Source organism: Myotis daubentonii, chromosome 1, assembly GCF_963259705.1.
Source record: "Myotis daubentonii chromosome 1, mMyoDau2.1, whole genome shotgun sequence".
Taxonomy (NCBI): Eukaryota; Metazoa; Chordata; class Mammalia; order Chiroptera; family Vespertilionidae; genus Myotis; species Myotis daubentonii.
Genome location: NC_081840.1, coordinates 69,434,077 through 69,461,136, shown reverse-complemented (window position 1 = coordinate 69,461,136; position 27,060 = coordinate 69,434,077). Strand labels below are relative to the sequence as shown.

Below are 27,060 nucleotides of genomic sequence, written 5' to 3'. Positions count from 1 at the left end.
GACGGATAGGCATTAAATCTTCTTTGAATGTTTAGTAGAATTCATGAGTGAAGCCATCTGGCCCTGGACTTTTACTTTTTGAGATATTTTTGATGGTTGCTTCAATTTCCTCACTGTTGATGGTCATTCTGTGTAGATTTTCCAAGTTTTCGTGATTCAGTCTAGGAAGGTTATATATTTCTAAGAACTTGTCTGATCTTCTAGGTTATTGTTTGGTGGCATATAGGCTTTCACAGTATTCGTGTATATCTATGATGTATGTGGTAACTTTTCTTTCATTTCTGGTTTTGTTTGAGTCTTTTCTCTATTTTCTTTAGTGAGTCCAGGCAAAGGTTTGTCAATTTTATTAACTTTTTCAAAGAACCAACTCTCCGTTGCCTTAATTTTTTTGTATTGTATTTTTATTCTCTGTTTTATTTAATTCTGCTTTAATTTTTATTATTTTCCCCCCTTGGCTAACTTTGGGCTGCATTTCTTCTTTTTCTAGTTCTTTAAGATGTAATATTAGGTTGTTTATTTAGGGTTTTTCTTGTTTCTTGATAGCCTGTAATGATATAAACTTCCCTCTTATTGCTGCTTTTGCTGCATCTCAATAGTTTGATACGTCATATTATCATTCTTATTTGTCTCTGTGGATCTTTTTAGCTCTCCTTTTATTTCTTCTTTAACCCAGTTTTTTTAGTAGCATGTTGTTTAATCTCTACATATTTGTGGTATTCCTCCCTTGCTTTGTGCAGTTAATTTCCAGATTCAGAGCATTATGGTCGGAGAATTTCTTGGTATAATTTCAATCTTCTTGAATTTGTTGAGGCTAGTTTTGCATCCCAAAATATGGTCTGTCCTTGAGAATGTTCCATGTGCGCTGGAAAAGAATGTATAACTGTTGTTCTGGGATGAAAGGCTCTATAAATGTCAATTATGTCTATTTGGTCTAATGTGTCATTCAAAGCCAATATTTCCTTATTGATTTTCTGTTAGGATGATATATCCATAGCTGTCAATGGTGTATATAGATGCCCTACTATAACTGTGTTTTTGTCAGTTTTTCCCTTTCATTCTGTTAGTAGTTGCTTTATATACTTTGGTGCTCCCTGGTTGGGTGTATGTATGTTGAAAAGTATATATTTTCTTGAAGTATTGTTCCCTTTATCATTATAAAATGTCCACTGTTTCTTGTTACTACTTTATCTTAAAATCTATTTTGTCAGATGTGGGTATGGCTGCATCCACTTTTCTCTGCTCATTTGCTCAAAAAATTATATTCCACCCTTTCACTTTGAGTCAATATCTGTTCTTACAGTTAAAATGTGCCTCCTGAAGCTAACATATGATTGGGTTTGTTTTGTGTGTTTTTGTTGTTGTTGTTGTTGTTTTATCTAATCTGCTCCTCTACCTTTTTATTGCTAAATTCAGTCCATTTATATTTAGGGTGATTATTGATGTATGAGGATTTCCTATAGCCATTTTTTGTTTTCTGATAATTCTGTGTCTCCATTGTTTCTTTTCCCTTGTGTGTCTGTCTGTTGTTTAGTTAGGTGGTATTCTATGATTTTTTTTTCTCTGTTTTCTCTTTTTTTAACTAATGTGTCTCAGTTTTAGATTTTTTTTTTGTATGTGGTTACCATTGGGTATAAGCAAAAGAAAGTCCTTTTTCTTCTGAATGCATCTTATCTCCATTCCCCTTTGCAAATTCAGACCTTACCTCCTCCCCTTTTATGTTTTTATTGTCACAAATTATCTCCATATTTGCTGTGAGTTCATTTCCAAATTACAGTAATATTGTCTTTGTCTTCTCTCCTTTTTTAATGTTTTTACTTCCTCTACAATTTATTTTTAAATGTATAATACCCATTTCTGAAAAAGGGATACAATATACTGCTTCTGTCTGTCTAGTAATCTTACTCATAGTTTTGTTTCAGATATAATTAACCCACTTCATTTTGTGGTGGTAAATTCTCTCAGCTTCTGTATGTCTGGAATAGCCTTTATTTCTTTTTCATATATAAAGCATAACATTGCTGGATATACTAGTATTATTCTTGGCTGGTAGTTTCTCTCTTTCAATAGTTTAAATATTTGATTTTACTCTCTCCTGGCTTGTAGGGTTTATGTTGATAAATCTAATGGGTTTTTCTTTACATGTTACTGTCTTCTTTTCCCTTGCCTGTCTTGAGAATTCTTCCTTTGTCATTAACTTTTGAAAATTTTAATATAATGTGCCTTGGAGAAGGCCTTTCTAGATTGAGATAAGTGTTCTGTTTGCTTCCTGGATTTGAGGATCTAGCTCTTTCTATAGGTTTGGAAAGTTTTCATCAAATATTTGAATAGTCTCTCTATTCCCTTGTCCCTCTCTTCTCCTGGTAAGCCTATTACTCTTTCTGATGAAGTCAGATAGTTCTTGTAGAGTTTTTTCATCTTTTGGGGTTTTTTTTGTTTATTGTTTGTTTTTTACTCTCAAATCTCTTTTTTTCATCTGTATCATTTCTAGATTTCTATCATCAATGTCACCAATTCTTTGCTCCATCTAGTCAAGTCTGTTTCCTAAGTTTGCTAATCATTCATCTCTTTTACTGAGTTCTTCATCTCCAGAATTTCTATTTGGTTCTTTATTTAAAGTTTCGATCTCTCTGGTAAAGTATTCATTGTGTTCATTTATTTTATTTCTGAATTCATTAAACTCTCTGCATTTTCTTGTGTCTCATTGAATTTTTTTCAGAACTGAAATCTTGAATTCTTTGTCATTTAAATCACATATTTCTGTCTTTACATTTATTTTCTGGGGATTTTTCATTTTCTTTCTGAGCTACCTCATTATTTTGGTTATTTTAGGTATTTGATGGATTCCTTCTCTGTCTAGGCATCTGAGGGAATTATATTATTAAGAGTGGCATTCTCTAGTTGATAAGGAGAAGTCTTTCTTTTGTTTCCCACTTAGGGGCAATGAAGCACTGGCAGTTTTTTAGTTTCTCTTGCACTGCTCTGGCTTCTGGGATTTCCTATAGCCGCTTTATCTTTTTTCTGGGATCTCTGAGGGTAGTGAAAAATGCCCTTTATTTCCTAGTGAGGTCGGCATCTTCTTTGTGATCAGGTCTCATTGGTCTCAGGGCACCACCCCCATGGGGGAATGAGCTGAGCATTGGGGTTCCAAGCTGTACCCTGCAACCAGCCTCTGCCAACAGTGTAGCCACAATGAGTGGGAGTGAGATGAGCTGGGAGAGACAAGCTGGTACCTTTGTAGCTTTGTCTCCCCCCAGTAATGGTGACTGCCAGATATCACCTCTGTATCTTTACCCCCTGTCACAGGGATCAGCAGCAGCATGTGCCTACCACTCAGGGAAAAAAATACCTCTATTGTTCCAGTTCTCAGGGTTGACTACAATGTGCTCTATAGCCCAGCACTCACCACTACAGCCTCTTCTGGGGCCTGCTGCAAGCTCTGAGAGGGTGAGGGGGAGCGAACTCTGGGTGGATGAAGGGAGGTGGCCAGGCTCCTTGGAGTTGTTTTTCTGCCTGGCAATGGCAGCTGCCAGACAATCACAGTAACCTCTCTGTTCTGTCTCCACCTGGGCCATGGGTTTACGCAGCGTGCACCAATCACTCTGGCAGAGCTCACAATGTCACCTTGCTTCTCTAGGCTCAGGGAGTGCAGGCAGCAATCTGGTTCTTCCCCTCTCCCAAGACCCACAGTGAGCTACAGGCTGTGTCAGTCAGTGGCACTGTCCCACACTTCTCCCTGCCCCCCTCCCCGGCTCTCTCCCACTCACCCACCTTCAGAAGTTTCAGTGTGCCTGTGTCTCAGGCATGTTTGTGCGTTGAGCAGGGAATCCTTTGTTGAATTATAGCTGTTTAAATTGTTGAAACTTTAAGGGGAGAGAATAGGGGAACCTCTCACACTGCCATTCCTCTGATTCCAATATTTGCATTCTTGAAAATGAATGCTTCAGTCATATTGTGTGCTCAATGGCGTGATTTCCCACGGTAGCTCTTAAGGTTTCTAGTAGGCAATGGAGAATATTTGAGATGGGAGGGAGGGAAAGACTAAAGCCCTACCTGCTGGTGGAAACCTCTTGTGGCTCTGCACAGACCTGGGCCCAACCGTACGTGATGTGCCAGCTGCCTGGATAAAAGTACTCAATAAAAGTGTATTGATTGCATGAGCAGATGTTTGTGAAAAATGTGTATGAGAAACCATTCTCTTCAATGCACTAGGACAATGGTTGGCAAACTCATTAGTCAACAGAGCCAAATATCAACAGTACAGCGATTGAAATTTCTTTTGAGAGCCAAATTTTTTAAACTTAAACTATATAGGTAAGTACATTGTTATTAACTTAATTAGGGCACTCCTAAGGCTTAGGAAGAGCCACACTCAAGGGGCCAAAGAGCCGCAGTTTGCCGACCATGGCACTAGGAGATTTAGGGAAGCAAAGCTTCTGCAATCAGAGTGGAGCACTTTGGACGAAACAGCTTGGGGGAAGAGCTCCATCGCTGGCTGAGTTTGTAGAGCATGATTAAGAAATATAATTTCTTAAGAATGAGAAATAAAAGGCTTGCTCCCAGAAAGAGTGATATTGATGAATTACAGGCCTACTAGATACCCCCTTTAGCCCAAAGTTTATTGATCTTAAGATAACTGGCCCTTGTTTATTTGGGGGCTGAGCCTATAGGTCAAAGAAAGTGGAAATCTTAAGACTGGCCCAGTCAAAGAGGAACATTAACAGTTTGAACATGGACCTTGAAAAGGATATGCAGAGAATAGACGAAGCAAATCAGGAACTTCTCCTCAAAATCCACGAGAAAGAAGATGAGATTCAGAGGTGAGTATGAGGGTTTCATATGCAAAACTCCCAATCCAAAAAGAGGGGAGAAGGGTGAAGAAGAGACACAATTAAATTTACCAGCTTGCTCTAGAGACCTCTACTTTGTTTAGCTAAAACTTTCTTCTTCATGCTTGGGCATTTCTCTTTGGCTTATGCCCTGAAATATAGTAAGTTTCTAGCAGATTTCTAAGAGACCAGTTGACATTTACCTGAGTAGGAAGAACATTGTGTGTTTGATTTAGAAAGCAGGGGAGTGTTACTTTTCCTACCTTTATAATGAATCTGATTCTAAGGATCCAGGAGAGAAGGGTTCTAAACTTGAGGTCTGTATTTATTGTCATTGATGTACCCTTAAAACTGATATCTGTGCTTTATCAATTTTGAAACTGCCAGCTTCTCACAGTTTGTGCTTGTGCCATTCAGGCTGGAAAGTGAGGTCACTCAGACCAGAGATTCGGCAGAAGATGAGGAGTGGGAGAAGGAAAACTGCACCACACTAGAAAGGGAAAGAGCCTTGCAGGAGCTGGAAGAAGAAACAGATAGACTTGTAAGCTAGGAGCTGGGGAGAGCTATTTGATAAGTTTTATTCCTCATCCTGTCCTTCATCAATTGTCAGAAAAGCTAGTCCTCCCTTTTTATATTCAAAGAGTCAGCTGAAAAATCATGGGAGACAAAGAACATGGTATATGCATAGCCCATGGACATAGACAACTGTGGTGATGGCCAGAAGAAGGGGGTGTGGGGGTTGGGTGAGGGTGGGTAAAGGCGGGGGGGGGGGCGTACAGGACAGCTGTAATAGTGTCATCAATAAATTTGAAAAAGAAGAACTAAAAGTATTTAATTAAAACAAAAGAAGTCATGGCAGAGTGGGCTCATGCATGGAAAGGGATGTGTGGAAGGCAGAGTTTCTTTGATAACATTTAATATTGGTAGGCCCTACATGTGGGTGTCTCTGTCCCTGGAAAGTTGGTGTGTATATATTGAGATCAAACCACAGGTGCTTTATGAAGCAAGGTAGAGTTACTGCAGGAAAATATCACTGGGGTGAAATGGAGAAGAATCCACTGAATAAAGGATGGTGGTATATAGATACACACTTATACTCTACCTCTTTCAACAGGAAAGGAAGAATGAGACTCTGGTCCACAGTATAGAAGAACTTCAAAGAAAGGTGGGATGGAGTTCTGTGTTCCCCAGTGTCCCCACACCAATCCCAGTCATCAAAGAGGCAAGGAGGGAAAATCATTATAGAGGAACCCAGATGTCAGGGAGGCCTGAGCTGGGGAGGGCGGGGGAGGGGGGCAGGGGGGAAGAACTACTCCTGCTCTACTTTCCTGAGGCTGAGCTTCATGATCTAAATGCCATCAATTCTCCCTGGAAGCACCAGGTGAGAGCAGCGGGTGGGATATCCAAGGTATTCAGTGATCCCATGGGTTCTTCATTCTACCACAGAATATGAATTCCAACAGACACTCTCTGTTGAAGTAATTGACTGGAGCCTTTGCGGTAAAGTTAATTTTACATTCAATAGAGACTTTTAAAAAACAAATTCCAATATTTTCCTTTCCCTTGTCCAGGCATTCCCTCTACCCCAACTTCTACTCAGAGTTCAGTGGATTTCCTATGATTACCCTACTTTATGACTCATACCTGCAACCCTGAGTGACCCAAAATTGGGTTCAGGGAAGTACTGGTGTTTTGAGTGGACTCTAGCTCTGGTGGCTAAGACTAGTGAGAAGATGAAAGTAGAATTAAGGTGTTCCTGTGTATCCACCAAGGGACCATCTCCTGGCAGTTTGTTTGTTGTTATTGTTCTGTTAAACCTCACCTGAGGACATTTTTCCCATTGATTTTTATAGTGGAAGGGTGGGGGGAGACAGAGAGAGAGAGAGAAACATCAACATGAGAGAGACATCGATTGTTGCCTCCCATATACTCCCCGACCTGGGCCAGGATTGAGCCATAACTGAAGTACATGTTCTTGACCAGAATCAAACCCGCAACCCTTCAGACTGGGCTGCTGCTCTAACCACTGACCAAACCAGCTAGACCTCTTGCAGTTTTTTTATCAAGACCAAGTTACTGGCCCCCACCCATCAGAAAATGCCTTTGTCTTCTATAGCTTTTAATTTGATGTATTTTTGTTTATTTGAAATGCTTTATTATTATTATTATTATTATTTGAAACCATAGCTTACAAGAAAATCACCTAAAGCAACCAGGTCTGAAAAGGGCAATCTAGAGGGAACCCCAGAAGAGTCAAAGGTAAACGAAAAGACTATTTTAAATGGGTTTGGGGTATGTGACTAGGAAATAAGCCTTCAAGTGGAAACAATTGTCACGGTTGGAATGAATTGTTTGTAGTTTTAGTCCCTGTCAAGCTTAAGACAGAGCCACTGAATGCTGAATTCTCCTCTGCCCTTAGTAAGAATTTTCACTCTGAAGCTACATATTTTGTTCTCACTTCCATCAGGAAAAGTAGAACACAAATACATATTAACATTGGAGGTAAAGTCTGTAGTTTAAATCCTGGCCCCGGCATTTAGTGTGGTTGATGTATGAAGTTGAGCAATTTAATCAGGTACTGCCAGCTTCGATTTGAAGATTTAATGAGGTTGTGTATATAAAAATTTGTGTGGATAAAATATTTTTCCCTTTTTTGGAGGGCAAAAACTTTAAAAAGACACATAATTTTAAGGTCATTATTTAAAAGTCTGACTGAAATATATGTATGAATCCAGAGGCAGAACTAGGATTTGTAAATCTACTATGCATTAGACAGTTCACACACCTTGTGAATAATTCCAATCCAGAAAGAATTTGTTCAATTGTTCACTTAAATATTTAGTAACCTACAATAGAATACTATGCAGCTGTAAAAAAGAAGGAACTCTTACCCTTTGCAACAGCCTGGATGAACCTGGAGACTATTATGCTAAGCAAAATAAGCCAGTTAGCAAAAGACAAATATCACATGATCTCACTTATATGTGGAATCTAATGAACAAAATAAACTGACCAACAAAACAGGTCCAGAGGCATGGATTCATGGAACACACTTAACAGATCTCTGTGGGGAAGGGGACGGAGGGGCCAGGAAGTGATTAACCAAAATCATATATATGTATATATACACATACATGCATAACCCATGGACACAGACAATAGTATGGGGAAGGCCTGGGGTGGGGCAGGGGTTGGGTGGAGGGGAGCAAAAAAGGAGAAAATGGAGACTATCTATAATACTGACAACAATAAAAAGAAAGAAAAATCCACCCTTCCATCCACATCTCAGAGTTTGCTTTATTTACTTGGCGTGATAAGGCTTTGTTATTTTCTGAGCATGGAGGAAGTATCCCCATTGTCTATACGATGTATATAGTGACCTCTACCTACTAAGCACATCACACAGGGCTTGGCCTTTCTCTGATTTTGTTCCAAAGCTACGTATCTGGGCACAACCACAGCCATCTGATCAAAGATACAAGAAGAATTAAAGACTTACCTATTTTATTCAGAGAGCAGATAAAATTCTAAATACTTTCTGTAGAATTAGTCTTTTTCTTTGCCTTATCTAACTTCTCTTTAGTTTCTTAAACCCACACTTAAGCTCACGCTGTATGTATGAAATCTCCAAAGATATGAACACACCAAAAAAAGAAACAGAAAATGAAAGAGCAGGGAATTACTCCCTTATCTTCTGTTGGCCAATTAGTTTTGATGACCGAAAAAAACACAGGAAGTTCAAATCTACCAAGTAAATTTGCTTGGCCATGCTTATCCAGGAAATTTATCTGGAAAGGAAGGAATCTGGATCCTGCAGGTATAGCGTACATTGGGAAGAAATTAGAGCTCAGACTAGAAAGGATCATGAAGCCCCTTGACTTCCTTTGCTATATAACTACAGCAGTGAGGAGTTTTTCTTCCTTCTTCTCTCCAGGACAAGTTTTTCTGACAATAACCCAGCCAGAATCTAGAGGTGACACTTTAAGTCTGGCTGTGCTGGCTGTGTTAGGTGAGCTGAGCTGATAGACAATAGAGTTCCAGGCATTGTCAGAACAATGGCTATTTTTTCCTGTCAATGATCAGCCCAGCCCTAAAGAGTTCTAGGGGATTATTAACTATTTGAATCATTCCCCTTTGCCCACCTGTGACTTAGAATTATCAGGTGATATCTCTAATTCTATGAAATATACAGCATTTCTTTTGCTTCTGGTCCTTTTGCATGTGGGTGATCAGTTCAGCAGTTTAATAGGATGCTTGCTTCAACTCCTTGTGACTCAGATCATTGTCTTGAAAATATAGCCCTTAGCACATTTGATTGTCTGGCCCTGGATGTAATTGATTGGAAGGGAAAGGAACTGTTAGAAGAGTACAGATGTGAAATAATGGTACCTAGATGAAAGTGAGAACAATAGAGCTGAAAAATAAAAGGAGGGATATGCAATCATGACTGCTCTAGCTACAGAGTATACCACAACTGCATCCATTTCTCTCTATCTACGGCTACCACCCTTTTGCAAGGCACCATAGCCTTTCACACCACACTAGCCTCCTACCTAGTCTTCCTGCTTCTACTCTTACTCCTACGCAATGTTCCATGCATAGAAAAGTCCTCTTCAGAAACAAAAATCAGATTGTGTCTTCACTACTTCAAGATCTTTCTTGGCTTCTCACTGCAATTAGTATAAAGAATCAAACTAATTTTAGAAATTATAACACCCCACATAATCTCATCCGTATCTAACATTCCTCACCTCATTTTCTTCTTACCAGTCTCTCCCATGTTCCAGCCACATAACTTCTCCATACACACCAAACTGTGCTACTTCACAGTCTTGGCCCTTGCTGTAACTTCTGCATGGAACACATTTCTTCCAGATATCCATTTGTGTAATATTTATCACTTAGACATCAGCTAAAATAGTGTCTCATCAGAGAGGCCTCAGCCAACCACCTCTAATAGCTCTTACACCATCACTCACTCTCACCACATTACTCTGTTTTCATTTCCTTCATAGCACTGATCATTATCATGTCGACTTATTTGTTAGGTCCCCAACTAGAATGTCAGCTCTGAGAGGCAGAGAGCCTATCAATCCTACCACCCCTGTATCCTCAGTGCTCCCCCTGCCCCCTCCCTGTCACTCCAGCATAGTGGCCAATATAGAACTGGCTTTCAACAAATATTTAAGGAAGGAAAAGAGGGAAGAAGGGATGCAGAGAGGGAGGAGAGCATGAGCAATGGATTTATAAAAGGAAAAGGAATAGTGAAATTTTTCAAGATTGATGTTTTCCCTAAGAGAACAAACTAAAAAGGAAGCTGAGAATTGAAGTTTAGGGGTGAAGGCAGCACTGATGGATGGAAGAGGTCGAAAGTTTAGAAAAGCAGGTCCCCAGAGAGCTGCAAAGGATGCTGGATGGTTTGGCTCCTCCATCAAAAAGACATCTGCAATCGTGCCTGATGGACTCCAGCCACCTGTGGGATAACCTTCGAATGGGGTCCCCTCTGGTTTCCACTTTGCTGTGTTACCAATCTCCTTTCCTTTCTGCAGGCTAAGTTACAGCAGCTGGAAGCTTCCTGTGCTGACCAAGAGAAGAAGCTGACCAAGGTAACAGCAGGGATTTCCACGTCACTTCTTCCAACGGAAGGGAAACTTGACCCTTGGTCAGACCATCTAATGCATTCCTCAAATGACTGAGTTCGAATAGGATTCCAGATCCAGACCATGAGGGGGCCAAGGAGGAGAGGAAGAAACAGTAATACAGTCCCCTAATACTTCTTTCTAACATTGCTACAGGGTACATTCCATAATCCATAAATTCAACATTAGTATCTTTCTCCAACTGTTCCCAATTATTTCCCATTGGGATTGGAAAATACTGCTTGTTTATAAAAAAAGAAGAAGAAGAAGAAGAAGAAGAAGAAGAAGAAGAAGAAGAAGAAGAAGAAGAAGAAGAAGAAGAAGAAGAAGAAGAAGAAGAAGAAGAAGGAGAAGAATGATGTTGCAGAAGTGAAGGGAACCAGGTTTGCTAAAGTAATTGTGGTGATAGAACCTCAGAAGCTACTGAGGTGGTTCATTCTATCCTAGTACAGTGTAAAAAAAAAAAGAAGAAGGAGAAGAAGAAGAAGAAGGAGAAGAAGAAGAAGAAGAAGAAGGAGAAGAAGAAGAAGAAGAAGAAGAAGAAGAAGAAGAAGAAGAAGAAGAAGAAGAAGAAGAAGAAGAAGAAGAAGAAGAAGGAGAAGGAGAAGGAGAAGGAGAAGGAGAAGGAGAAGGAGAAGGAGAAGGAGAAGGAGAAGGAGAAGGAGAAGGAGAAGGAGAAGGAGAAGGAGAAGGAGAAGGAGAAGGAGAAGGAGAAGGAGAGGGAGAGGGAGAGGGAGAGGGAGAGGGAGAGGGAGAGGGAGAGGGAGAGGGAGAGGGAGAGGGAGAGGGAGAGGGAGAGGGAGAGGGAGAGGGAGAGGGAGAGGGAGAGGGAGAGGGAGAGGGAGAGGGAGAGGGAGAGGGAGAGGGAGAGGGAGAGGGAGAGGGAGAGGGAGAGGGAGAGGGAGAGGGAGAGGGAGAGGGAGAGGGAGAGGGAGAGGGAGAGGGAGAGGAGAGGGAGAGGAGAGGGAGAGGAGAGGGAGAGGAAAGAAAGAAAGAAAGAAAGAAAGAAAGAAAGAAAGAAAGAAAGAAAGAAAGAAAGAAAGAAAGAAAGAAAGAAAGAAAGAAAGAAAGAGAAAGGAAAATGAGTACATACATACAGCTAAAACATACTTAGAACAATTCACATTTGGGGTCTTGATGTAGAACAAAACAAGCATACTCTTGTTCTTAAAGCAATTTCCTGAGAGAATTTTAAAACTGAATTTTGGCTTCTCAGGTAATGGAAGACTTTGCATTTGTGGTCCAGCTCTGTGAAGACCAGGCCCTCTGCATAAAGGTACAGCTCCTAAGTAAAGGGCTAGCAACGGGTTTGATAAGGCACAGGATGAAATGTAACCAGGCTTTTCAAAGAATACTATCTCAAACAATTTTAAGTCTTCAAGGTGGTATTACAAAAGACTTCAGGGCCCTCGAATCACCGCCACTAATATAGTTCTATTACTTCCATGGTCTCCCAACCTCTGTGCTCTTAAATTAATAATGAGCACTCTGCGTATTTATAATCCCTGTTACCCCAGGGTGCTGCCCAATGGTCAAGTATAGTGAGAGATCAATAGTGGTGGGGTGGGGGTGGGGGTGAGGAAAGCAGACAAAGGGGCAATAGGAATACCAAACATTCATGTTACAATGTAATAATACATGCTTATTATGATTAGCAAAAGCATAAAGCTTCTCATTAGTAACTGTGGTTTCTTTTCTTTCCCTTTGAAGAAGTACCAGGAAACTTTGAAGAAAATAGAAGAAGAATTAGAGACTCGGTTCCTTGAGAGAGAAGTGTGAGCTTTGGCAAACAAAGGAACATCCTGGTTTTAGTGGTAACTCCATCTCAGCCTGGGTCAGAGCAAGCATTTCTCTGACCAGTTCTTAGTTGGAACTGAGGGTGCCCCAAATCACAGCATTCCCGTCAGTGATCTGGTGGACCTCCGTTTAAACCACACCAACATTAAAGGGCAGGTCCTGCTCCCATGCTTCTTAAAAGACTTGAGAAACGCATTTCCCCTTATACTTTTATCATATTATCAATTATTCAAGTTTATATTAAGGTCAAGAACATATGCTTTAGAAAGGGTTATTGGTCAGTCACCTTGATAAGTAGAACACTCCTTATATATTACAGAAAATGCCTTAAAACTTAGTACCATCCTCACTTCCTCCAAATATGTGGAAACGAAACCACATGGGATGAAAATGAAACTAATCCCTAGACACACATTCAATCTATCATAGTATAAAACTCAAACTCTATTAAACTATGAACATTAAAAATTAGAAATGAGGGGCAGGGATGGGTGGAGGTGGAAGAGGATATAAGAGGAATACATGGTGATGGGGGAAAATAAAATTTAAAAAATAGAAATGATAAATAAGGGTCTAAATGGTGAGAAACTCAAACCGAAAATCTCACTTCCATTTCTTGACCCTCTTTATAAGTCAAATCTAAATTTAGTCAAGAAGTATTTCTGTTTATTAAATAGTTTGGAATCTTGGGAATCAAGAGAAGGAGACCAAAACTTCATTCGGCCTCTGAATAGCCCAAATACACACCGTGGCCTGGGGGTAAGGGTACCAGGACTTGGAGATCCTCGCCTCTAAAGGACACCTTCACAATGGCCCAACTTCTTCCTGAGCATTAGCTATGGCCTGGCTTCTAAGCTAAGATCCTAGAACAGGGCTGCCCAAGAGAACTTTCTGTGCTATCCAATAGGTAGGACCTAGTCACCTACTGAGTTGTCACTGAGGAACTGATTTTTTTAAATTAATTTAAATGTAAATATCTACATGTAGCTACAATAATGGACAGCATAGCTTTAGGATCTAAAATTGTTAAGTAACCATAATATGAATATTGGAGTGTACTTTACTCAATCCCTATTTTGGTTCTTTTCCCCAAGATCAAAAGTCTTGAGCATGAGCTCTGCAAGCAAAGAGTATAACAACCGAAATAATAAGGTAAGCACTCCACTGTGCCTCAGCTTCTCTCAGTGCCATTGCCTCTCAAAGGAGTTTCCTAAAATCCACAAGCCACCAATCATCTGCCAATCTTCCCATGTGTATTTTCTAAGAACAGTACCAGACATCATTCCAAGACATTCCAAATCTAAGCAAGCAAAGAGGATGCTGAGGAACAATTGTCTTCATTCTTTTTGTAGACACACAAATGACATGTTCTGAAAGAAACTAGCCTAAGACCTAAGGGAATGCAGAATGGAAGCAAGAAGGAACATATAACTAAGGGTATGCTCTATGGAGAGGAGGCCAGCACATGGCACATACACCACTCATTCCTTCCATCTCCCACAAACACATACTCTTTCCTGATGATCCCAACATGGTCCTGAATCTTTTACAACACAGAGTATCAGGCATCTCCCACTGTCTAATCAGAGTTGGCCTGAGTTAAAACATAGGAAGTCATTGCTTCTTTATGTCTGTTTATATTTAACATCATGATGTCACCAGAATATACTAGCATGCAAATGTCTGAAGGAAATAGGATTGGATATAAAGCACCAGGCCTCTTGGCTCATGTGACATCTTGTAGCAGCAAGTACATAGGACAAAAAAATAAACTTTTTGGACTTTGCTTTTGTAATTTATATTGGCTTTAGAGCCAAGGTTAGCATTCACCAGAAATGTTATGTTATGACATAGGGTCTTTATAATCTAAGAAAAGAGAACTTATCTGTTCCTTATAAACAAGTATCAATAATTAACTATTGAGCCCGAGTGGGTGTGGTTCAGTGATTGAGTGTCCACCTATGAACCAGGAGGTCACAGTTCGATTCCTGATCAGGGCACATGCCCAGGGTTGTGGGCTCTATCCCCAGTAGGGGGCATGCAGAAGGCAACCAATCAATGATTCTCATCATTAATATTTCTATTTCTTGCTCTCTCACTCTCTCTTCCTCTCTCTGAAATGAATAAAAACATATTTTAAAATAATAATCAACCATCGATTGCCCTTGTTTAGATTCTCCAGAGGTTTAGATATATGTTAGACAATGTTCACAGTGGCCATGGTTCCCTTTGTCCTGAACAAGTGACTCTGGCCCCAAGCTTGCATACCCTCAGCAAACAAAACTGAAACTAACCTCTCTAGAACCAAGCGTGGCATGCTCCCTGATGTGTCTCACCATCTACTACCAGTGGCTATCAGTGTTCCCTCTGACCACCTATTAGAGGAAAAACAGTTGTCTTTATCAAGATTATTAATCCCATGATGGCTTGCTGACCTATGATGTTTGAGCAATCTTTATAGAGAGGCTGCCTGTGCAACTGGCCAGCTAGCATGCCACTTGATCTCACTCCAGCTGTAACCAAATCTGTACCCCAGAAAGTTTCTAATTCCAGTTCTGTGAACCTCATTTCTCCCACTTTGAACAATTATAATTTCTGTACATATTTTTATTTTAAAAGTTAAAAGCAAAGTGAAATAACTAAGAAAATATTTTAGAATAGAGATACCACAGAAATTCAGGATCTATCCTCACCTTTACATTTTTATAACTTTTAAAATGTATCCCTTGGAATAAGTTAGTATGGTTTTCAAAGCCTGTAACTTCTCTAAGGATTACTGGCTAAAGAGAAAGTAAGGGTGCACCTGAAAGAGCCAAGAATCAGAACACCTGGTCTCTAGGAACACTGATCTTCTACAACATGCTTTACCTTTCTATGCCTTCATTTATTCCTATCAGTATGTAAAAAGCAAACAAAATTTTATACATATATTTTTATCTTTAAAGTTTTCATTTGTTTCCCTAGCCTGTGCGGCTCAGTGGTTGAGCATTGCCCCATGCACCTAAAGATCAACACTTCTATTCTAGGTCAGAGCATATGCCCAGGTTGTGGATTCACTCCCCAGTCATGGTGCATGTGAGAAGCAACTGATCAATGTTTCTCTCTCACATTAATTCTCTCTCTCTCTCTCTCTCTCTCTCTCTCTCTCTTTCTCTCTCTCTCTCTCTCACTCACTCTCTCCATCTTCTTTTCTCTCTCCCCCTCTTCCTCTCTCTCTAAAAATCAATAAAAACATTTTTTAATATTCCATCTATCTATTTATGCATATTAAAACATAAGATATTACCTAAATACAGTGTAACATTAACTAATGTTCACTGAATATTATTCACAAATATATTGTCATCACAAAATATTATTTGACAGTGATGGTAGCTTCCAGAAATTGCTTATCAATGTTCCTTCTTCTCCCAGGTTAATTCTCTCCAAAATAAGGGAATATGGTTCTGTAAAAGGTAAGTAAATATCTTTGAGTACACTTCCTGGAAAACTGGGAGTTATGCTTAGCCATCCTGGCAGAAAGCAAAGTCTAGACAAGGAGAACCTTGTATAGACACACGCATACACAAACAGTTAAGTCAACAAACTAATGTCATCGATGACTACACTTCTCAGTTCTAATGTTATGACTTCTTTGTTCAAAGGCAATTACTAATCTCAACTTTCCAATATTAGAAAATAATGGCCTAATGGCTATCAGAAACAAGAATCATTCACCTAAAACAGATACAGCAAATCTCCTCTTACTCCATTTTGCCTTTAACAATTTGAATTATCTTGATGTATCTAGTTCCCCAGTAGCATCAGTAGATTGAAATGGGGAGATCTTCATGCTTCTGTGGTTCATAAGCATGATGAATGGGTTTTCATGCTATTTTGTACAATATTCCTCCCTCAAACCTTGTTACAATGTCAGTACATTACCCCTCTGACATGGAAAAAATAGAAATGGGAGAGAACCTCTAAATGCAAGTATACCACTGCCTAACAGCAAATAAAAGAGAAAAATGACTGTGAAAAGAGATAGCACCTAACACTACTACCCAGCACATAAAAATTGCTCAAAAAATACTTGTTAAACTAAATAAGAACTCAGGATTCAAACAACTGAGTGGATATTATTAGTTCTGATAGCAAAGTAAAATTGGTATTCATGAAGCCCTTGCATTTCCAAGAAAAGGTCAAATTGTGTTCAATGTAATCTGCTTAGGAAGGCATAGAGAAACATATATTCAAAGTGGTTTGAAATAGGATGTAAAAAGTGTTCCATCAAAATAGTTAACATGAAATTATTGGTACTTAAAGGTCAGCTTCAATTTTCTGGAAATTTTCATACCAGATAAGTGATGCATTACTTATTTTGATATTTCTAAATATAAAGTTTCCTGAACAACTAGCAGAATTTCTTCACCTATACTTTAATACCAGTACCCAGCCTGGAATTGCCTGCACAATTTACAATAGCTAAGATCTGGAAACAGCCCAAGTGTCCATCAGTAGATGAGTGTATAAAAAAAGCTGTGGTACATTTACACCATGGAATACTATGCAGCTATAAAAAAGAAGAATCTCTTACCCTTTGAGACAGCATGGAGAGACCTGGAGAGTATCATGCTAAGTGAAATAAGTCAATCAGAGAAATACAAGTACCACATGATCTCACTCATATGTGGAATCTAATAAAATAAAATGATGAATGGAGTGGATCCAGAGACATGGAAGCATGGAACAGAATGTGGAATCTCGGAGAGAAGGTGGGGAGGGAAGGTAGTGGGGAGGTAATAAACCAAAGACCTTGTATGCTTATATGCATAACCCATGGATGCAGACAGTGAGATGGTGAGGGCCTGGGGCAGGGGGTGGGGCTGGAGGGGGTCAGTGGGGAAAACAAGGGGGACATATGTAATACTTTCAACAGAGAGTTGGTATCCAGAAGAGAACCTCACAACATCCTACTAGTCTAGTTCATCACATCAAACTATAAATGTCTTTCCTCTTGTTCTGCTCTGACATCCTGTGGAGTACTGACTCAAGAGATAAGAAAGCTAAGTTATTCCTAGGATTTTCCCTGGAAATGTCATCCCTGAGATGTCATCACAAAACATCCTCATGAATGTTGTATCCAGCTTCAGGGAGAGTGGTGGGAAGGGGCTTGTAAAGGGCTTCTGATTCTAATTCTGACCAAGATGCTGTATTGGAATGGATCCTGGATCCTGTCACCAAGATTAACTCTACAGGAAAACGTTAAAAGCTGGTGGGGAAGGACTGTTTTTGACTGTGGGTGAACGTGGGTAGTGAATTTGTCCTGGGGCAGAGGGAAGCCCAGCACAGGTAGATAAGGGTAATACAAAAACAAACAAAAACAATGGAAGTTTCTGCCTGCAAATCATATTAAAACCACAGGTGCAAAATAATACATCAGTTAAAGAAGAAATAAAGAATACCATAGTGAAATTTATAAAAATTTATCAGGAAATATTAAAGGTAATATGAGTGAAAAAAGAGAAATATCATAGTTATGGATAGGAGGCCTTAACATCATAAAGATATCAATTGTTCTCCAAGTGATTAATAGAGTCAATTCAACTCCAAACTCCCCAAAAGATTTTTCATGTACTTGAATAAAGTTCTAAAAAATACTGTATATGGGAGAGTAAGGATTAAAAATAACCTGGGCAATTTTAAAGAAGAGCAAGGAGTGGGGAACATGCCCTTCCAGGAATTACTATGAAGCTACAGCAATTATGATCATGTAATATTGTCACAGGACTTAGAAAATTGACCAATGAAATAAAACAAAAGTTCTGAAACAGTTCACTTATAGAACATTGATATGTGACAGCGATTGTATGTCAGAGGGGAAAGGAAGAATTGTTCTATAAATATGGTGAGGAGAAAATGGTTATCCAGATTTATAAAATAAGATCAGGTTATTACTGTACAGTATATACAAAAAGCAAGTCCAGATGTGTTGAGGAATTAAATATCAAAAAACAAACAAACAAAAATGGGCATTATCTACTGCCGCAAAAAAGAAAAAAAGAGAGAGAGAGAGAACTCATGGACATGGACAACAGTGTGGTGATTGTGGGGGTGGATGGAAGTGGAAGAGGGCATAGAGGGGATAAATGGTGATGGCAAAAATAAAATGAATAAAATAAATAAAACAATACAAAACAAATATTTTCAAAAGAAAAAAAAATGACTCCAAAACTTAGTGGCTTCAAACAACAAACATTTGTTATTTCACAGTTTCTATGGGTCAGGAATTTGTGAACCACCTAGTTGATGGTTCTAGCTCAGGGCCTCTTAGGAGGTTATGGTTAAGATGTTGGCCAAAGTCATTGAAGGCTTAGCTGGGACTAGGGGGTCAACATTTAAGGCAATTTATACACACACCTGGCAAATTTTGTTGGTTATTGGCAAGAGAGCTTAGTTCCTCGTCTAATGGACCTCTCCCAGGGCTGATTGTGTGTCCTCCCAGCATGACTGCTGGCTCGCTCCTAAGAGTAAAGAGGAAGCTGCACTGTCTTCAGCATGCAGTCTAGGAAGTCACACACTGTCACTTCCACAATATTCTCTTCTTTTGAAACAAGTCATTGAGTCCAGTCCGCATTCCAATGGAGAGGAATCTCCTGAAGGGAAAAATATCAAAGAATTTGTGGACATATTTTTAAACTACCATAAACTCTTAATAAAATAGTGTCTCTTAGGTCTTCAGTTAGGGAATGATTTTATTTTTTAAACAAGACACAAAAAGCACTGATTCTAATTAAAGAAAGGGCTGATAAACTAGACTATTAAAATTAATAATTTTTGTTCTTTCATACGTTAGAGCAAGTGAAAGTTATAAAGTAGAGGGGAGATACTAAAATACACACAATGGAAAAGGATTTATATCAGATATAAAGGACTCCTATAATTAATAAGAAAGCCCAGACAACATACTAGGTCAACAGGCAAGAGAAAGCACATAAGACCAATAAGCCTATGATCAGATGTTCAGCATCATTGTTCATCAGAAAAATAAAAACCAAGACTATGCTAAGGCATTAATTTACATCCATTTGATTGGCCAATTTTTTTTTAATTTGATCATATTAAGTGTTGGGGAGGATGCAGATTCACAAAAAAATATATCTTGCTGGTGGGGTATAATTTGGTACCACTACTTTGTAAAACAATTTTTGGAAACAAAAATAAATAAATAAATAAATAAATAAATAAATAAATAAATAAATAAATAAATAAATAAAGGAATAACATTTCAGACAGTGAGAAATGCTAGAACAAAGTAAAACCCAGTGACAGGAGAGAGTAGCTATGGGTAGGGGCTGCCTTTATAAGGGATTGTTGAGAATAAAAGCAGCAATGAGTGGGAGACATCTGACTACCCAGAAGAAGCTAGACATGCCTTTACATATGACTTATTTTGTTCCAGGTTTTCGAACCTCTGGTTAACAGTTTCTTGGCTTTCTCTTTTCAGGATTTTCCGATACTCCTTTTTCATCACCCTGTTTTTCATCAGACTTCTGGGCTACTTGTTTTTCCATATAAGTTTTATAAATCCAGATGTACTTATCAACGTACTGCCCAAGATACTGAGCAGGGGCATCTTGTGGAAGCTAAGAAGCTTCCTGTTTCCATCTCTCACGCTTGAGACAGAGGACATGCTACCCCACTGACCCCCAGGAAATATCCTTGAGCAAAAGAAGCAAGTGGTGTCCGTCTAGGAGACAGCAGAACTTGAGGAGGGAAAAGGTTTTCTTCCGTTTTCCCCTTGAGGTTTGCCTACCTGATTACCTTTCCTCCCCATGCTGTCTTTCCAAGATTGACCTTGCCCAGTAAAGAGCTCTGTCAATAGATGTCTGTGGCTCTATGGATAAGCTAAACAGTACCAGACAGTAAACGAACTTGACTGTTTTTAGAATAATGTCATGGAGGCTGAGCAAAGTTAGAGTTTATCAGTTCTTCTAGTGAATGTTAACAATCTAAGAAACTGGATCCCTGCAATGCAGAAGATTGCTTACTACTTATATTAGCACTCTTTGGTTGCGAGTGACCTTCGCTTAGCTGATTTATAAATTTATATCAAAAAATATTATTGCCTCATGGAACTAAAAGTCTGCGGCTTCAGGTATGGTTGGACTCAGAAGCCTCAAAGCAATGTTATTGGGTTTCATCTCTCTCTTCTCTCTTTGAATGTGCATTCTCCTCTTAGAGACAAGATGTCCTTGGGAAGGTAGGAAGGACAGATAAAGCACATGCATGCATGATGAGTCCTACAATAGAAACAATTGAGGAGGGATTCCCATGCCTATCTATGTTCAATAGGTGAGATCAGATCCATGTATTATGCTAGTCTGAGACAGGAAATGACATACCAAGCACTAAGTCAGCTGACCGTGTGTTAGCAAAGCCATTCTTTACTGAAAGACTAAAAGTATCTTCTACCCAAGATGAATATTTTAAGTAGAAGCAACCAAATAGTAGTAACTAAATAGAAGTAATCAAATAGAAATACCAAAAAATTGAGCAACTTTTCTAATCTGGTAAATTTCATGTAATGAGTAAATTCCTAACTCCTGGCTTCAGAGAACACCAAAGCTGTGTCTGTGTGCGTGGAGTAATGCACAAATACCTGCAGGCTGACAATACAATGAACTCTGAGTTATTTACCCAGCACCCTACATGGAAATACCCTCCATAATGTCAATAAGATCTGCATTCCCCCCACCACTTGTTCCTGTAATGAATGGCAGTGGAATTCTGGGATCCAGTGGCACCTGGCAGTTCCTTTCCACGGGGTGGCCAATACTGCATTAAAATGGACTATATTCTTGATGGAAGGGAAAGATGAGGTGTGGCCAGCTTCCATTTACCAATGTCCTGCCACATGATAGAGCCAGAAATACGTGCCCTCTAAACCAGGCGTCCTCAAACTTTTTAAACAGGGGGGCCAGTTCACTGTCCCTCAGACCGTTGGAGGGCCGGACTATAGTTTAAAAAAAACTATGAACAAATTCCTATGCACACTGCACATATCTTATTTTGAAGTAAAAAAAAAAAAAATGGGAACAAATACAATATTTGTATTTGCATGTGGCCCGCGGGCCGTAGTTTGAAGACCCCTGCTCTAAACTCATGAACTGAAACTTGGAATCATGAAAGAAAACGCATTTTCACACACTGAAGCTTCAGAGTCTTTTAAGAAAACTTTTTAAAATGTTTCCTTTCATGCCTATTTCATTACTCATCGCTGTATTTTCTTTGCCGTAGCTAAGTAGAATGATGCTGAGAAAACAGCTCAAAAGTTATTGTAGAGAATGCAAATCCCCACTGCAGGCTTAAGATCCTCAGAATTCTCCTCTTTGTTGTTTAAAGTAAAGGAAAAGGCTGACTACGGTTTGGGGTCACACCCAGAATACAGTAGTTGAGAGTGAGAATTCAGAGCGCAGATGTCTGCTCAGAAGGTGAGGAGGGCCAGCAATAAAAATAAAAAATAAATCTAACCTGTTCCCAGAAGGCAGAGAAAGTTAGCAAAACAGCTTCCCCCAAATAACATCATTACTATAGAAAATGATTCTGTGGCCTTTGAAAATAAAAGATGAAGAAAAAAGATTCTGTGGTATTTTAGATGGTTTTATTAAAAAAAAAAAAAAAGGAGGAAGAGGAGGAGGGGGAAGACAAGGGGGGAAGAAAGGAAGAAAAGAAAAGGAAAAAGAATATGTTGATCCCTTATTGGTATAAACTTTGAATGAACTGTTTTCTATGACAGCCTCCTTGAAGTGGTTTAAATTTTTTAATGTCATAATACTGAGAAGCGGAAGTCTTCGAAAGGCAAAGTTCAATGGTTGAAATCACTGTTTTAAAAATTCTTTCTGTCGGAACTTCCAGATTGGTGACATGTGGAGATTTGGGGGCAGTGATGTGCTGGGGGGGGGGGGGGCGGGGGGCATGGAAGCTCCTTCCCTTTCCCCATACCTCGCATCTCTTCCATTTGTCTGTTCCCGAGTTAGATTTTTATAACAAACCAGTAACCTCGAAAAAATAAAAATAACAATAAAAATAATAAAAATTATTTCTGCTGTCTGGCTGGCATGGCTCAGGGGTTGAACATCAACCTATGAACCAGGAGGTGGAGGTTTGATTCCCCATCAGGGCATATGCCGGGGTTGCAGGCTCCATTCCCAGTGTGGGGTGTGCAGCAAGCAGCCAATCAATGATTCTCTCTCATCATTGATGTTTCTATCCCTCCCTCCCTCCCCTTCCTCTCTGAAATCAATTTTTTAAATATTTTAAAAATTATTTCTGCTAAGAACCAAAACGAATAGCTCTTCTGTGTTTGCAGGGAGAAGTGGGAGGGCAGCATTCACAGGCAGCACGGGGTCAGCGCCTGCCTATAAACTAGAGTGGGGAGGTAAGCTGCTGCTGGCGGGGCTGTCTTGCTTCTGCTGAGTATGTACAGCTGAGACGGGCTATAGGTGCCAGCAGCTGGCCTCCCAGTGTCCTAATGGTTGCAGACAGCAGAGCGGCTTTTTTTTTTTTTTTTTTTTTTGGCTCTGGAGCCTTGCACTTCCCTCATGATTTGACCACAGCTGCATGGTTCCCTCAGGAACAGTAGAGGGCACTGTTTCACGATGCCTGTGCTATCCCGCTCTTTCTTTACATTACCAACCAGCCTGCTAGATGCAGACCAGATAGGAGCAAGTCCACGATAAAAGCAAACTTGTCCCATTTTTTCCCGCAGGTTCCTAGGCCAGAAAGGTTTGAACCTCAAGAGCATAGATGACACACGTAGTACCCTGTCCCAAGAGCTATTATAACCTGCCTAAAATCTTCAAAACATATGTTCTGAGTAAATTTCCTTAACATACTCTGTTCTTACACCTACGCCCACCTTGAAGCAGGACTCCACACTTTGATAAATCCAAACAACAGATCGTACTCCTTGGGGCTAAATAAAGTTTTATAAATATTTAAAATTTATGAAGTCAGAGGAAAAAGGGGTGCATGGTGCTTATCACTCTGCAGAAACCTAACCAAGTTTCCTCTTGGCAATGTTTATTTTTCCTTTTTAAAGTCCTCTCTCCTCCCAACTCTTTCAATAATCTGCTTGCTTCTTACTCCACACAGCCTTAAAAAAATATTGCTGCCTAGAACCATTCGGCTCTCCCTCTCAGATTGTATTTCCCACTCAACAAAACTACAGTCTAGGAGTGACCTATACAGTTAACTGAGTTCTTTTTACCACACACAATAGAATTCCTCAGCAGATCCAGAAAGAGCACAGCATGAGTTTGCCATGACACTCACTCAGCCCCTTTACAACAGACATGATGTTAATGATCAAAAATTCCATTTATTGAACTCTTATCATAGGCCAGGCACTTTAGTGTTTCTCTTGCATTCTTATATTAAACACGGTCTTACAAGGTAGATATTATCATGCCCAGTTTACAAATAAGGAAGCTGGTTCTGAAAGCAAATCAAGCAACTGAAGTTCTGAGTTGAAGTAACCAAGATCCATGCCTGTGTCTGGCTCCAAAGCTTGGCCTGTAAAACCCCTGTAATTGACAGCAGATGTTGACCAGACAGCTGGCCAGGGAGAGGTTGGTATGTTCATAGTCCAGAGTGTTGGTATGTTCACCCACCTGTGAAAGGGGAAATCCCAGCCACAATTGCATTTATAGAAGAATTAGGCAACCAGGAGACTCTCAAACAAAGCATAGACTCGTGGAATTGGCAGGAAATTTGGGGATCGCTCATTCAAATCCAGTGAGGTACTTTCCCCAAGATCACTCAACTAGTTAGTAACAGAACCAGGACAAGAACCTGGTCTCTTGAGTCCCTTTTCAGTGGTCCTTTTAGTAAACTAGCATTCCCAGACTCTTTCAGCCTTTAAGGTAAGGCACCAACATAATGGCAATTTTGTTGCAATTGTTATTTAAAACCAAAATCAATTTTACCCTCCTGTCTTCTAAAGTAAAGGTATAATTCTTACTTCTGGGGAAGTAAATTTCCATATTTCTGTCCCTGCTCCTATAGAAACTAACAGGAAAGGCAAGAGAAGAAAGGGTGACATTTGGAACACATCAACCTTTTTTTAGCAGAGAGCATTAATAAATCTTGAGCTATGCAAAGTGTAAATTGTGGGGGAGTAGTAAGAGCTAGAGCTGAAATGCTCTTTAAATCATGATATAAAGGAATTTTTGTCACATCTGGGAGAGGAAGCAAGAGAGAAAGCTGAGATGGGATGAAACACTGAAATCCAAGTTGGTAGAAATGATAAAGGGACTTTTAGAAGCTACTTTCAATTTTATTTTATTTTCTAAGTGGTGCTGCAACCTATGCTCCCACACACTTACTTCAATTGCTAGTAAAATCTACCACACATGATTGTAGATATTTGACTCTTACGAGCAAATTTTGGGAGAAAATAAAGGATTATGTCTCAAGTTTAAATCAATGCTGAATCAGAGATAAACAGCCTTGTTAGTTATAGAATGGAGAAGTAACTAGGAGAAAAGATTTGCAAAAATCCTCAGGAAGAGAAGAAAAACCTGGAATGTGGAGGATGGCAGGAAAGGCAGTCTCAGCTAATATCAAAGAGCGGGGGGCCCTGGTGACACCTAGATTAGAGAAGAATCTTATACATCCTTCTCTTCTTTCCTCTTGGTTTTCTCCAGAGTCAGGCCAATGTCAAGGAGCTTTTCCCTCATGTTTTCTTCTGGGAATTTTATGGTTTCAGGTCTTACATTTAAGTGTTTTGCGTTGATCCATTCTGAGTTGATTTTTATCTGTGGTGTAAAGCTCCAACTTCATTCTTTTGCATCTGGATATCTAGTTTATCCAGAAAACCATTTATCGAAGAGACTATTTCCCCCATTGTGTATTCTTGAGGCCTTCCTCAAAACTTAGTTGACCGTGTATGCCTGGGTTTAATGATGGACTCTATTCTGTTCCACTGATCTATGTCTCTTTTGATGCCAATAGCATATTCTTTTGATTACGATGCAGTTTGAAATTGGGAAGTGTGATGCTTCCCGTTTGTTCTTCCTGCTAGTGATTGCTTGAACCATTTGGTGACTCATGTGGTTCCATCCAAATTTTAGGATTGTTTTTTCTATTTATGCAAAACATGCCATTGGAATTTTGATAGAGATTGAATTGAATGTGTAGGCTCCACAGTTCCATTTATTTATGTCTTCTTCAATTTCTTTCATCAGTGTTTTACAGTTCTCAGTAAACAGGTCTTTTACCTCCATGGTTAAATTTATTCCTAAATATTTTATTCTTTTTTATGATATTACTAGAGGCCCGGTGCACAAAAATTTGTGCACTGGAGGTGGGGGTGTCCCTCAGCCCCACTTGTGCCCTCTCACAGTCTGGGACCCCTCGGGAGATAACAACCTGCTGGCTTAGGCCTACTCCCGGGTGGCAGAGGGCAGGCGCAATCCCTAGGTGCCTGCCCCGCAGCTCCTGATGGAGCTCAGAGCAGGGCCGATTGGGGAGTTGGGGCGCCGCCCCCTGTCATGCACAGAGTAGGGCGGATCAGGAGGTTGCGATGCCACCCCCAGTCACACTCAGGGTAGGGCCGATTGGGGGGTTGGGGCGCCAACCCCTGTCACACTCAAGGCAGGGTAGATGGGGAGGTTGTGGTGTCACCCCCTGTCATGCAGAGCAGGGCCCATCAGGGGGGTTGGGGCTCCGTACCCTGTCACACACAGAACAGGGTGGATCAGGGGGTTGGGGCGCTCCTCCCTGTCACACTCAGGGCAGGGCCAATGGGGAGGTTGCAGCTTCACTCCGTCACACACAGAGCAGGGCCCATGGTGGGGTTGGGGCGCCACACCCTGTCACACACAGATCAGGGCCGATCAGGGGGTTGGGGCACTGCACCCTGTCACACACAGAGCCATAGTGCAATCAGGGGGTTGGGGAGCTCCCCCCTCTCAGGCACAGAGCAGGGCTGATCAGGGGGTTGGGGCGCCTTCCCCTGTCACGAACAGAGCAGGGCAGATAGGGAGGTTGTGGCCCTGCCCCCTGTCACACACACAGCTGCAGGGCGATCAGGGAGTTTGAGCACTGCCCCCTGTCACGCTGTTCCAGGGGCCAGGAGGCCTCACGGCTCCACTGATCCCAGTGCTGGGAGGCCTCACAGCTCCTCTTGACACAGGGGCAGTGAGGCCTCGCTGCTCCGCTGATCCCGGGTTCGGGAGGCCTTGCGGCTCCGCTGATCTCAGTGCTGGGAGTCATATTACCCTTTTACTATATAGGATAGAGGCCTGGTGCATGGGTGGGGGCCAGCTGGTTTGCCCTGAAGGGTGTCCCAGATCAGGGTGGGGTTCCTGGCCAGCCTGGATGAGGGGTTGATGGCTGTTTGCAGCTGGCCACACCCCCTTCAGGGTGGGGGTTCCCCACTGGGGTGCCTGGCCAGTCTGGGTGAGGGGCTGAGTGAGGGCTGTTTTCAGGCTGGCAGGTGACTGAAGCTCCCCCCAACCTCTTTTTTTTTTCTTTTTTGTCTTTTTTATTCTGGGATTTATTTACTTTCTATGGCTGTCACTGGAGCTGAGAGCCAGCTTTAGCTCTGAGGCTCGGCTCCAGCTCTGAGGCCTCGGATGCTGAAAGCAGGTATCTGGTTTGTTTGGGTTCTATAATTGAAACACTGTTACAACTCCAGCTCAGCCGGCTGGCTGAAAGCATGGGGATTGTTCAGCTTCTATATTTGCAACATTGTTTCTTAGAGTGCAAGCTCAGAGCCCAGCAGCGGCAGGCGGGGAACCTTGGCTTCCTCC

General features: G+C 40.6%; 1 protein-coding gene, 1 non-coding gene and 1 pseudogene across 3 annotated transcripts in view; all 3 read left to right on the top strand.

Annotated features, from left to right (window-relative positions):
• Window positions 1-19,947, top strand: part of TMCO5A (transmembrane and coiled-coil domains 5A) — a 49,479-nt gene extending 29,532 nt beyond the window's left edge. Inside the window, exons 4-13 of one of the 2 annotated variants that reach the window (XM_059673569.1) lie at window positions 4,668-4,817; window positions 5,244-5,367; window positions 5,941-5,991; window positions 7,014-7,085; window positions 10,376-10,432; window positions 11,682-11,741; window positions 12,176-12,240; window positions 13,357-13,414; window positions 15,677-15,717; window positions 19,749-19,947. In XM_059673569.1, the coding sequence (XP_059529552.1) occupies window positions 4,668-4,817; window positions 5,244-5,367; window positions 5,941-5,991; window positions 7,014-7,085; window positions 10,376-10,432; window positions 11,682-11,741; window positions 12,176-12,240; window positions 13,357-13,414; window positions 15,677-15,717; window positions 19,749-19,947 (877 nt within the window). Of the gene's footprint in view, window positions 1-4,667; window positions 4,818-5,243; window positions 5,368-5,940; window positions 5,992-7,013; window positions 7,086-10,375; window positions 10,433-11,681; window positions 11,742-12,175; window positions 12,241-13,356; window positions 13,468-15,676; window positions 15,718-19,748 lie in introns of both variants that reach the window. The other variant, XM_059673653.1, reaches the window with a different exon arrangement.
• LOC132224411 (small nucleolar RNA SNORA66) lies at window positions 10,805-10,919 on the top strand (annotated as a pseudogene).
• LOC132225239 (small nucleolar RNA U13) lies at window positions 16,093-16,196 on the top strand. Its single transcript, XR_009450824.1, has one exon. It is a non-coding gene; the product is annotated as a small nucleolar RNA U13 (small nucleolar RNA).
• Window positions 19,948-27,060: the final 7,113 nt, after the last annotated feature.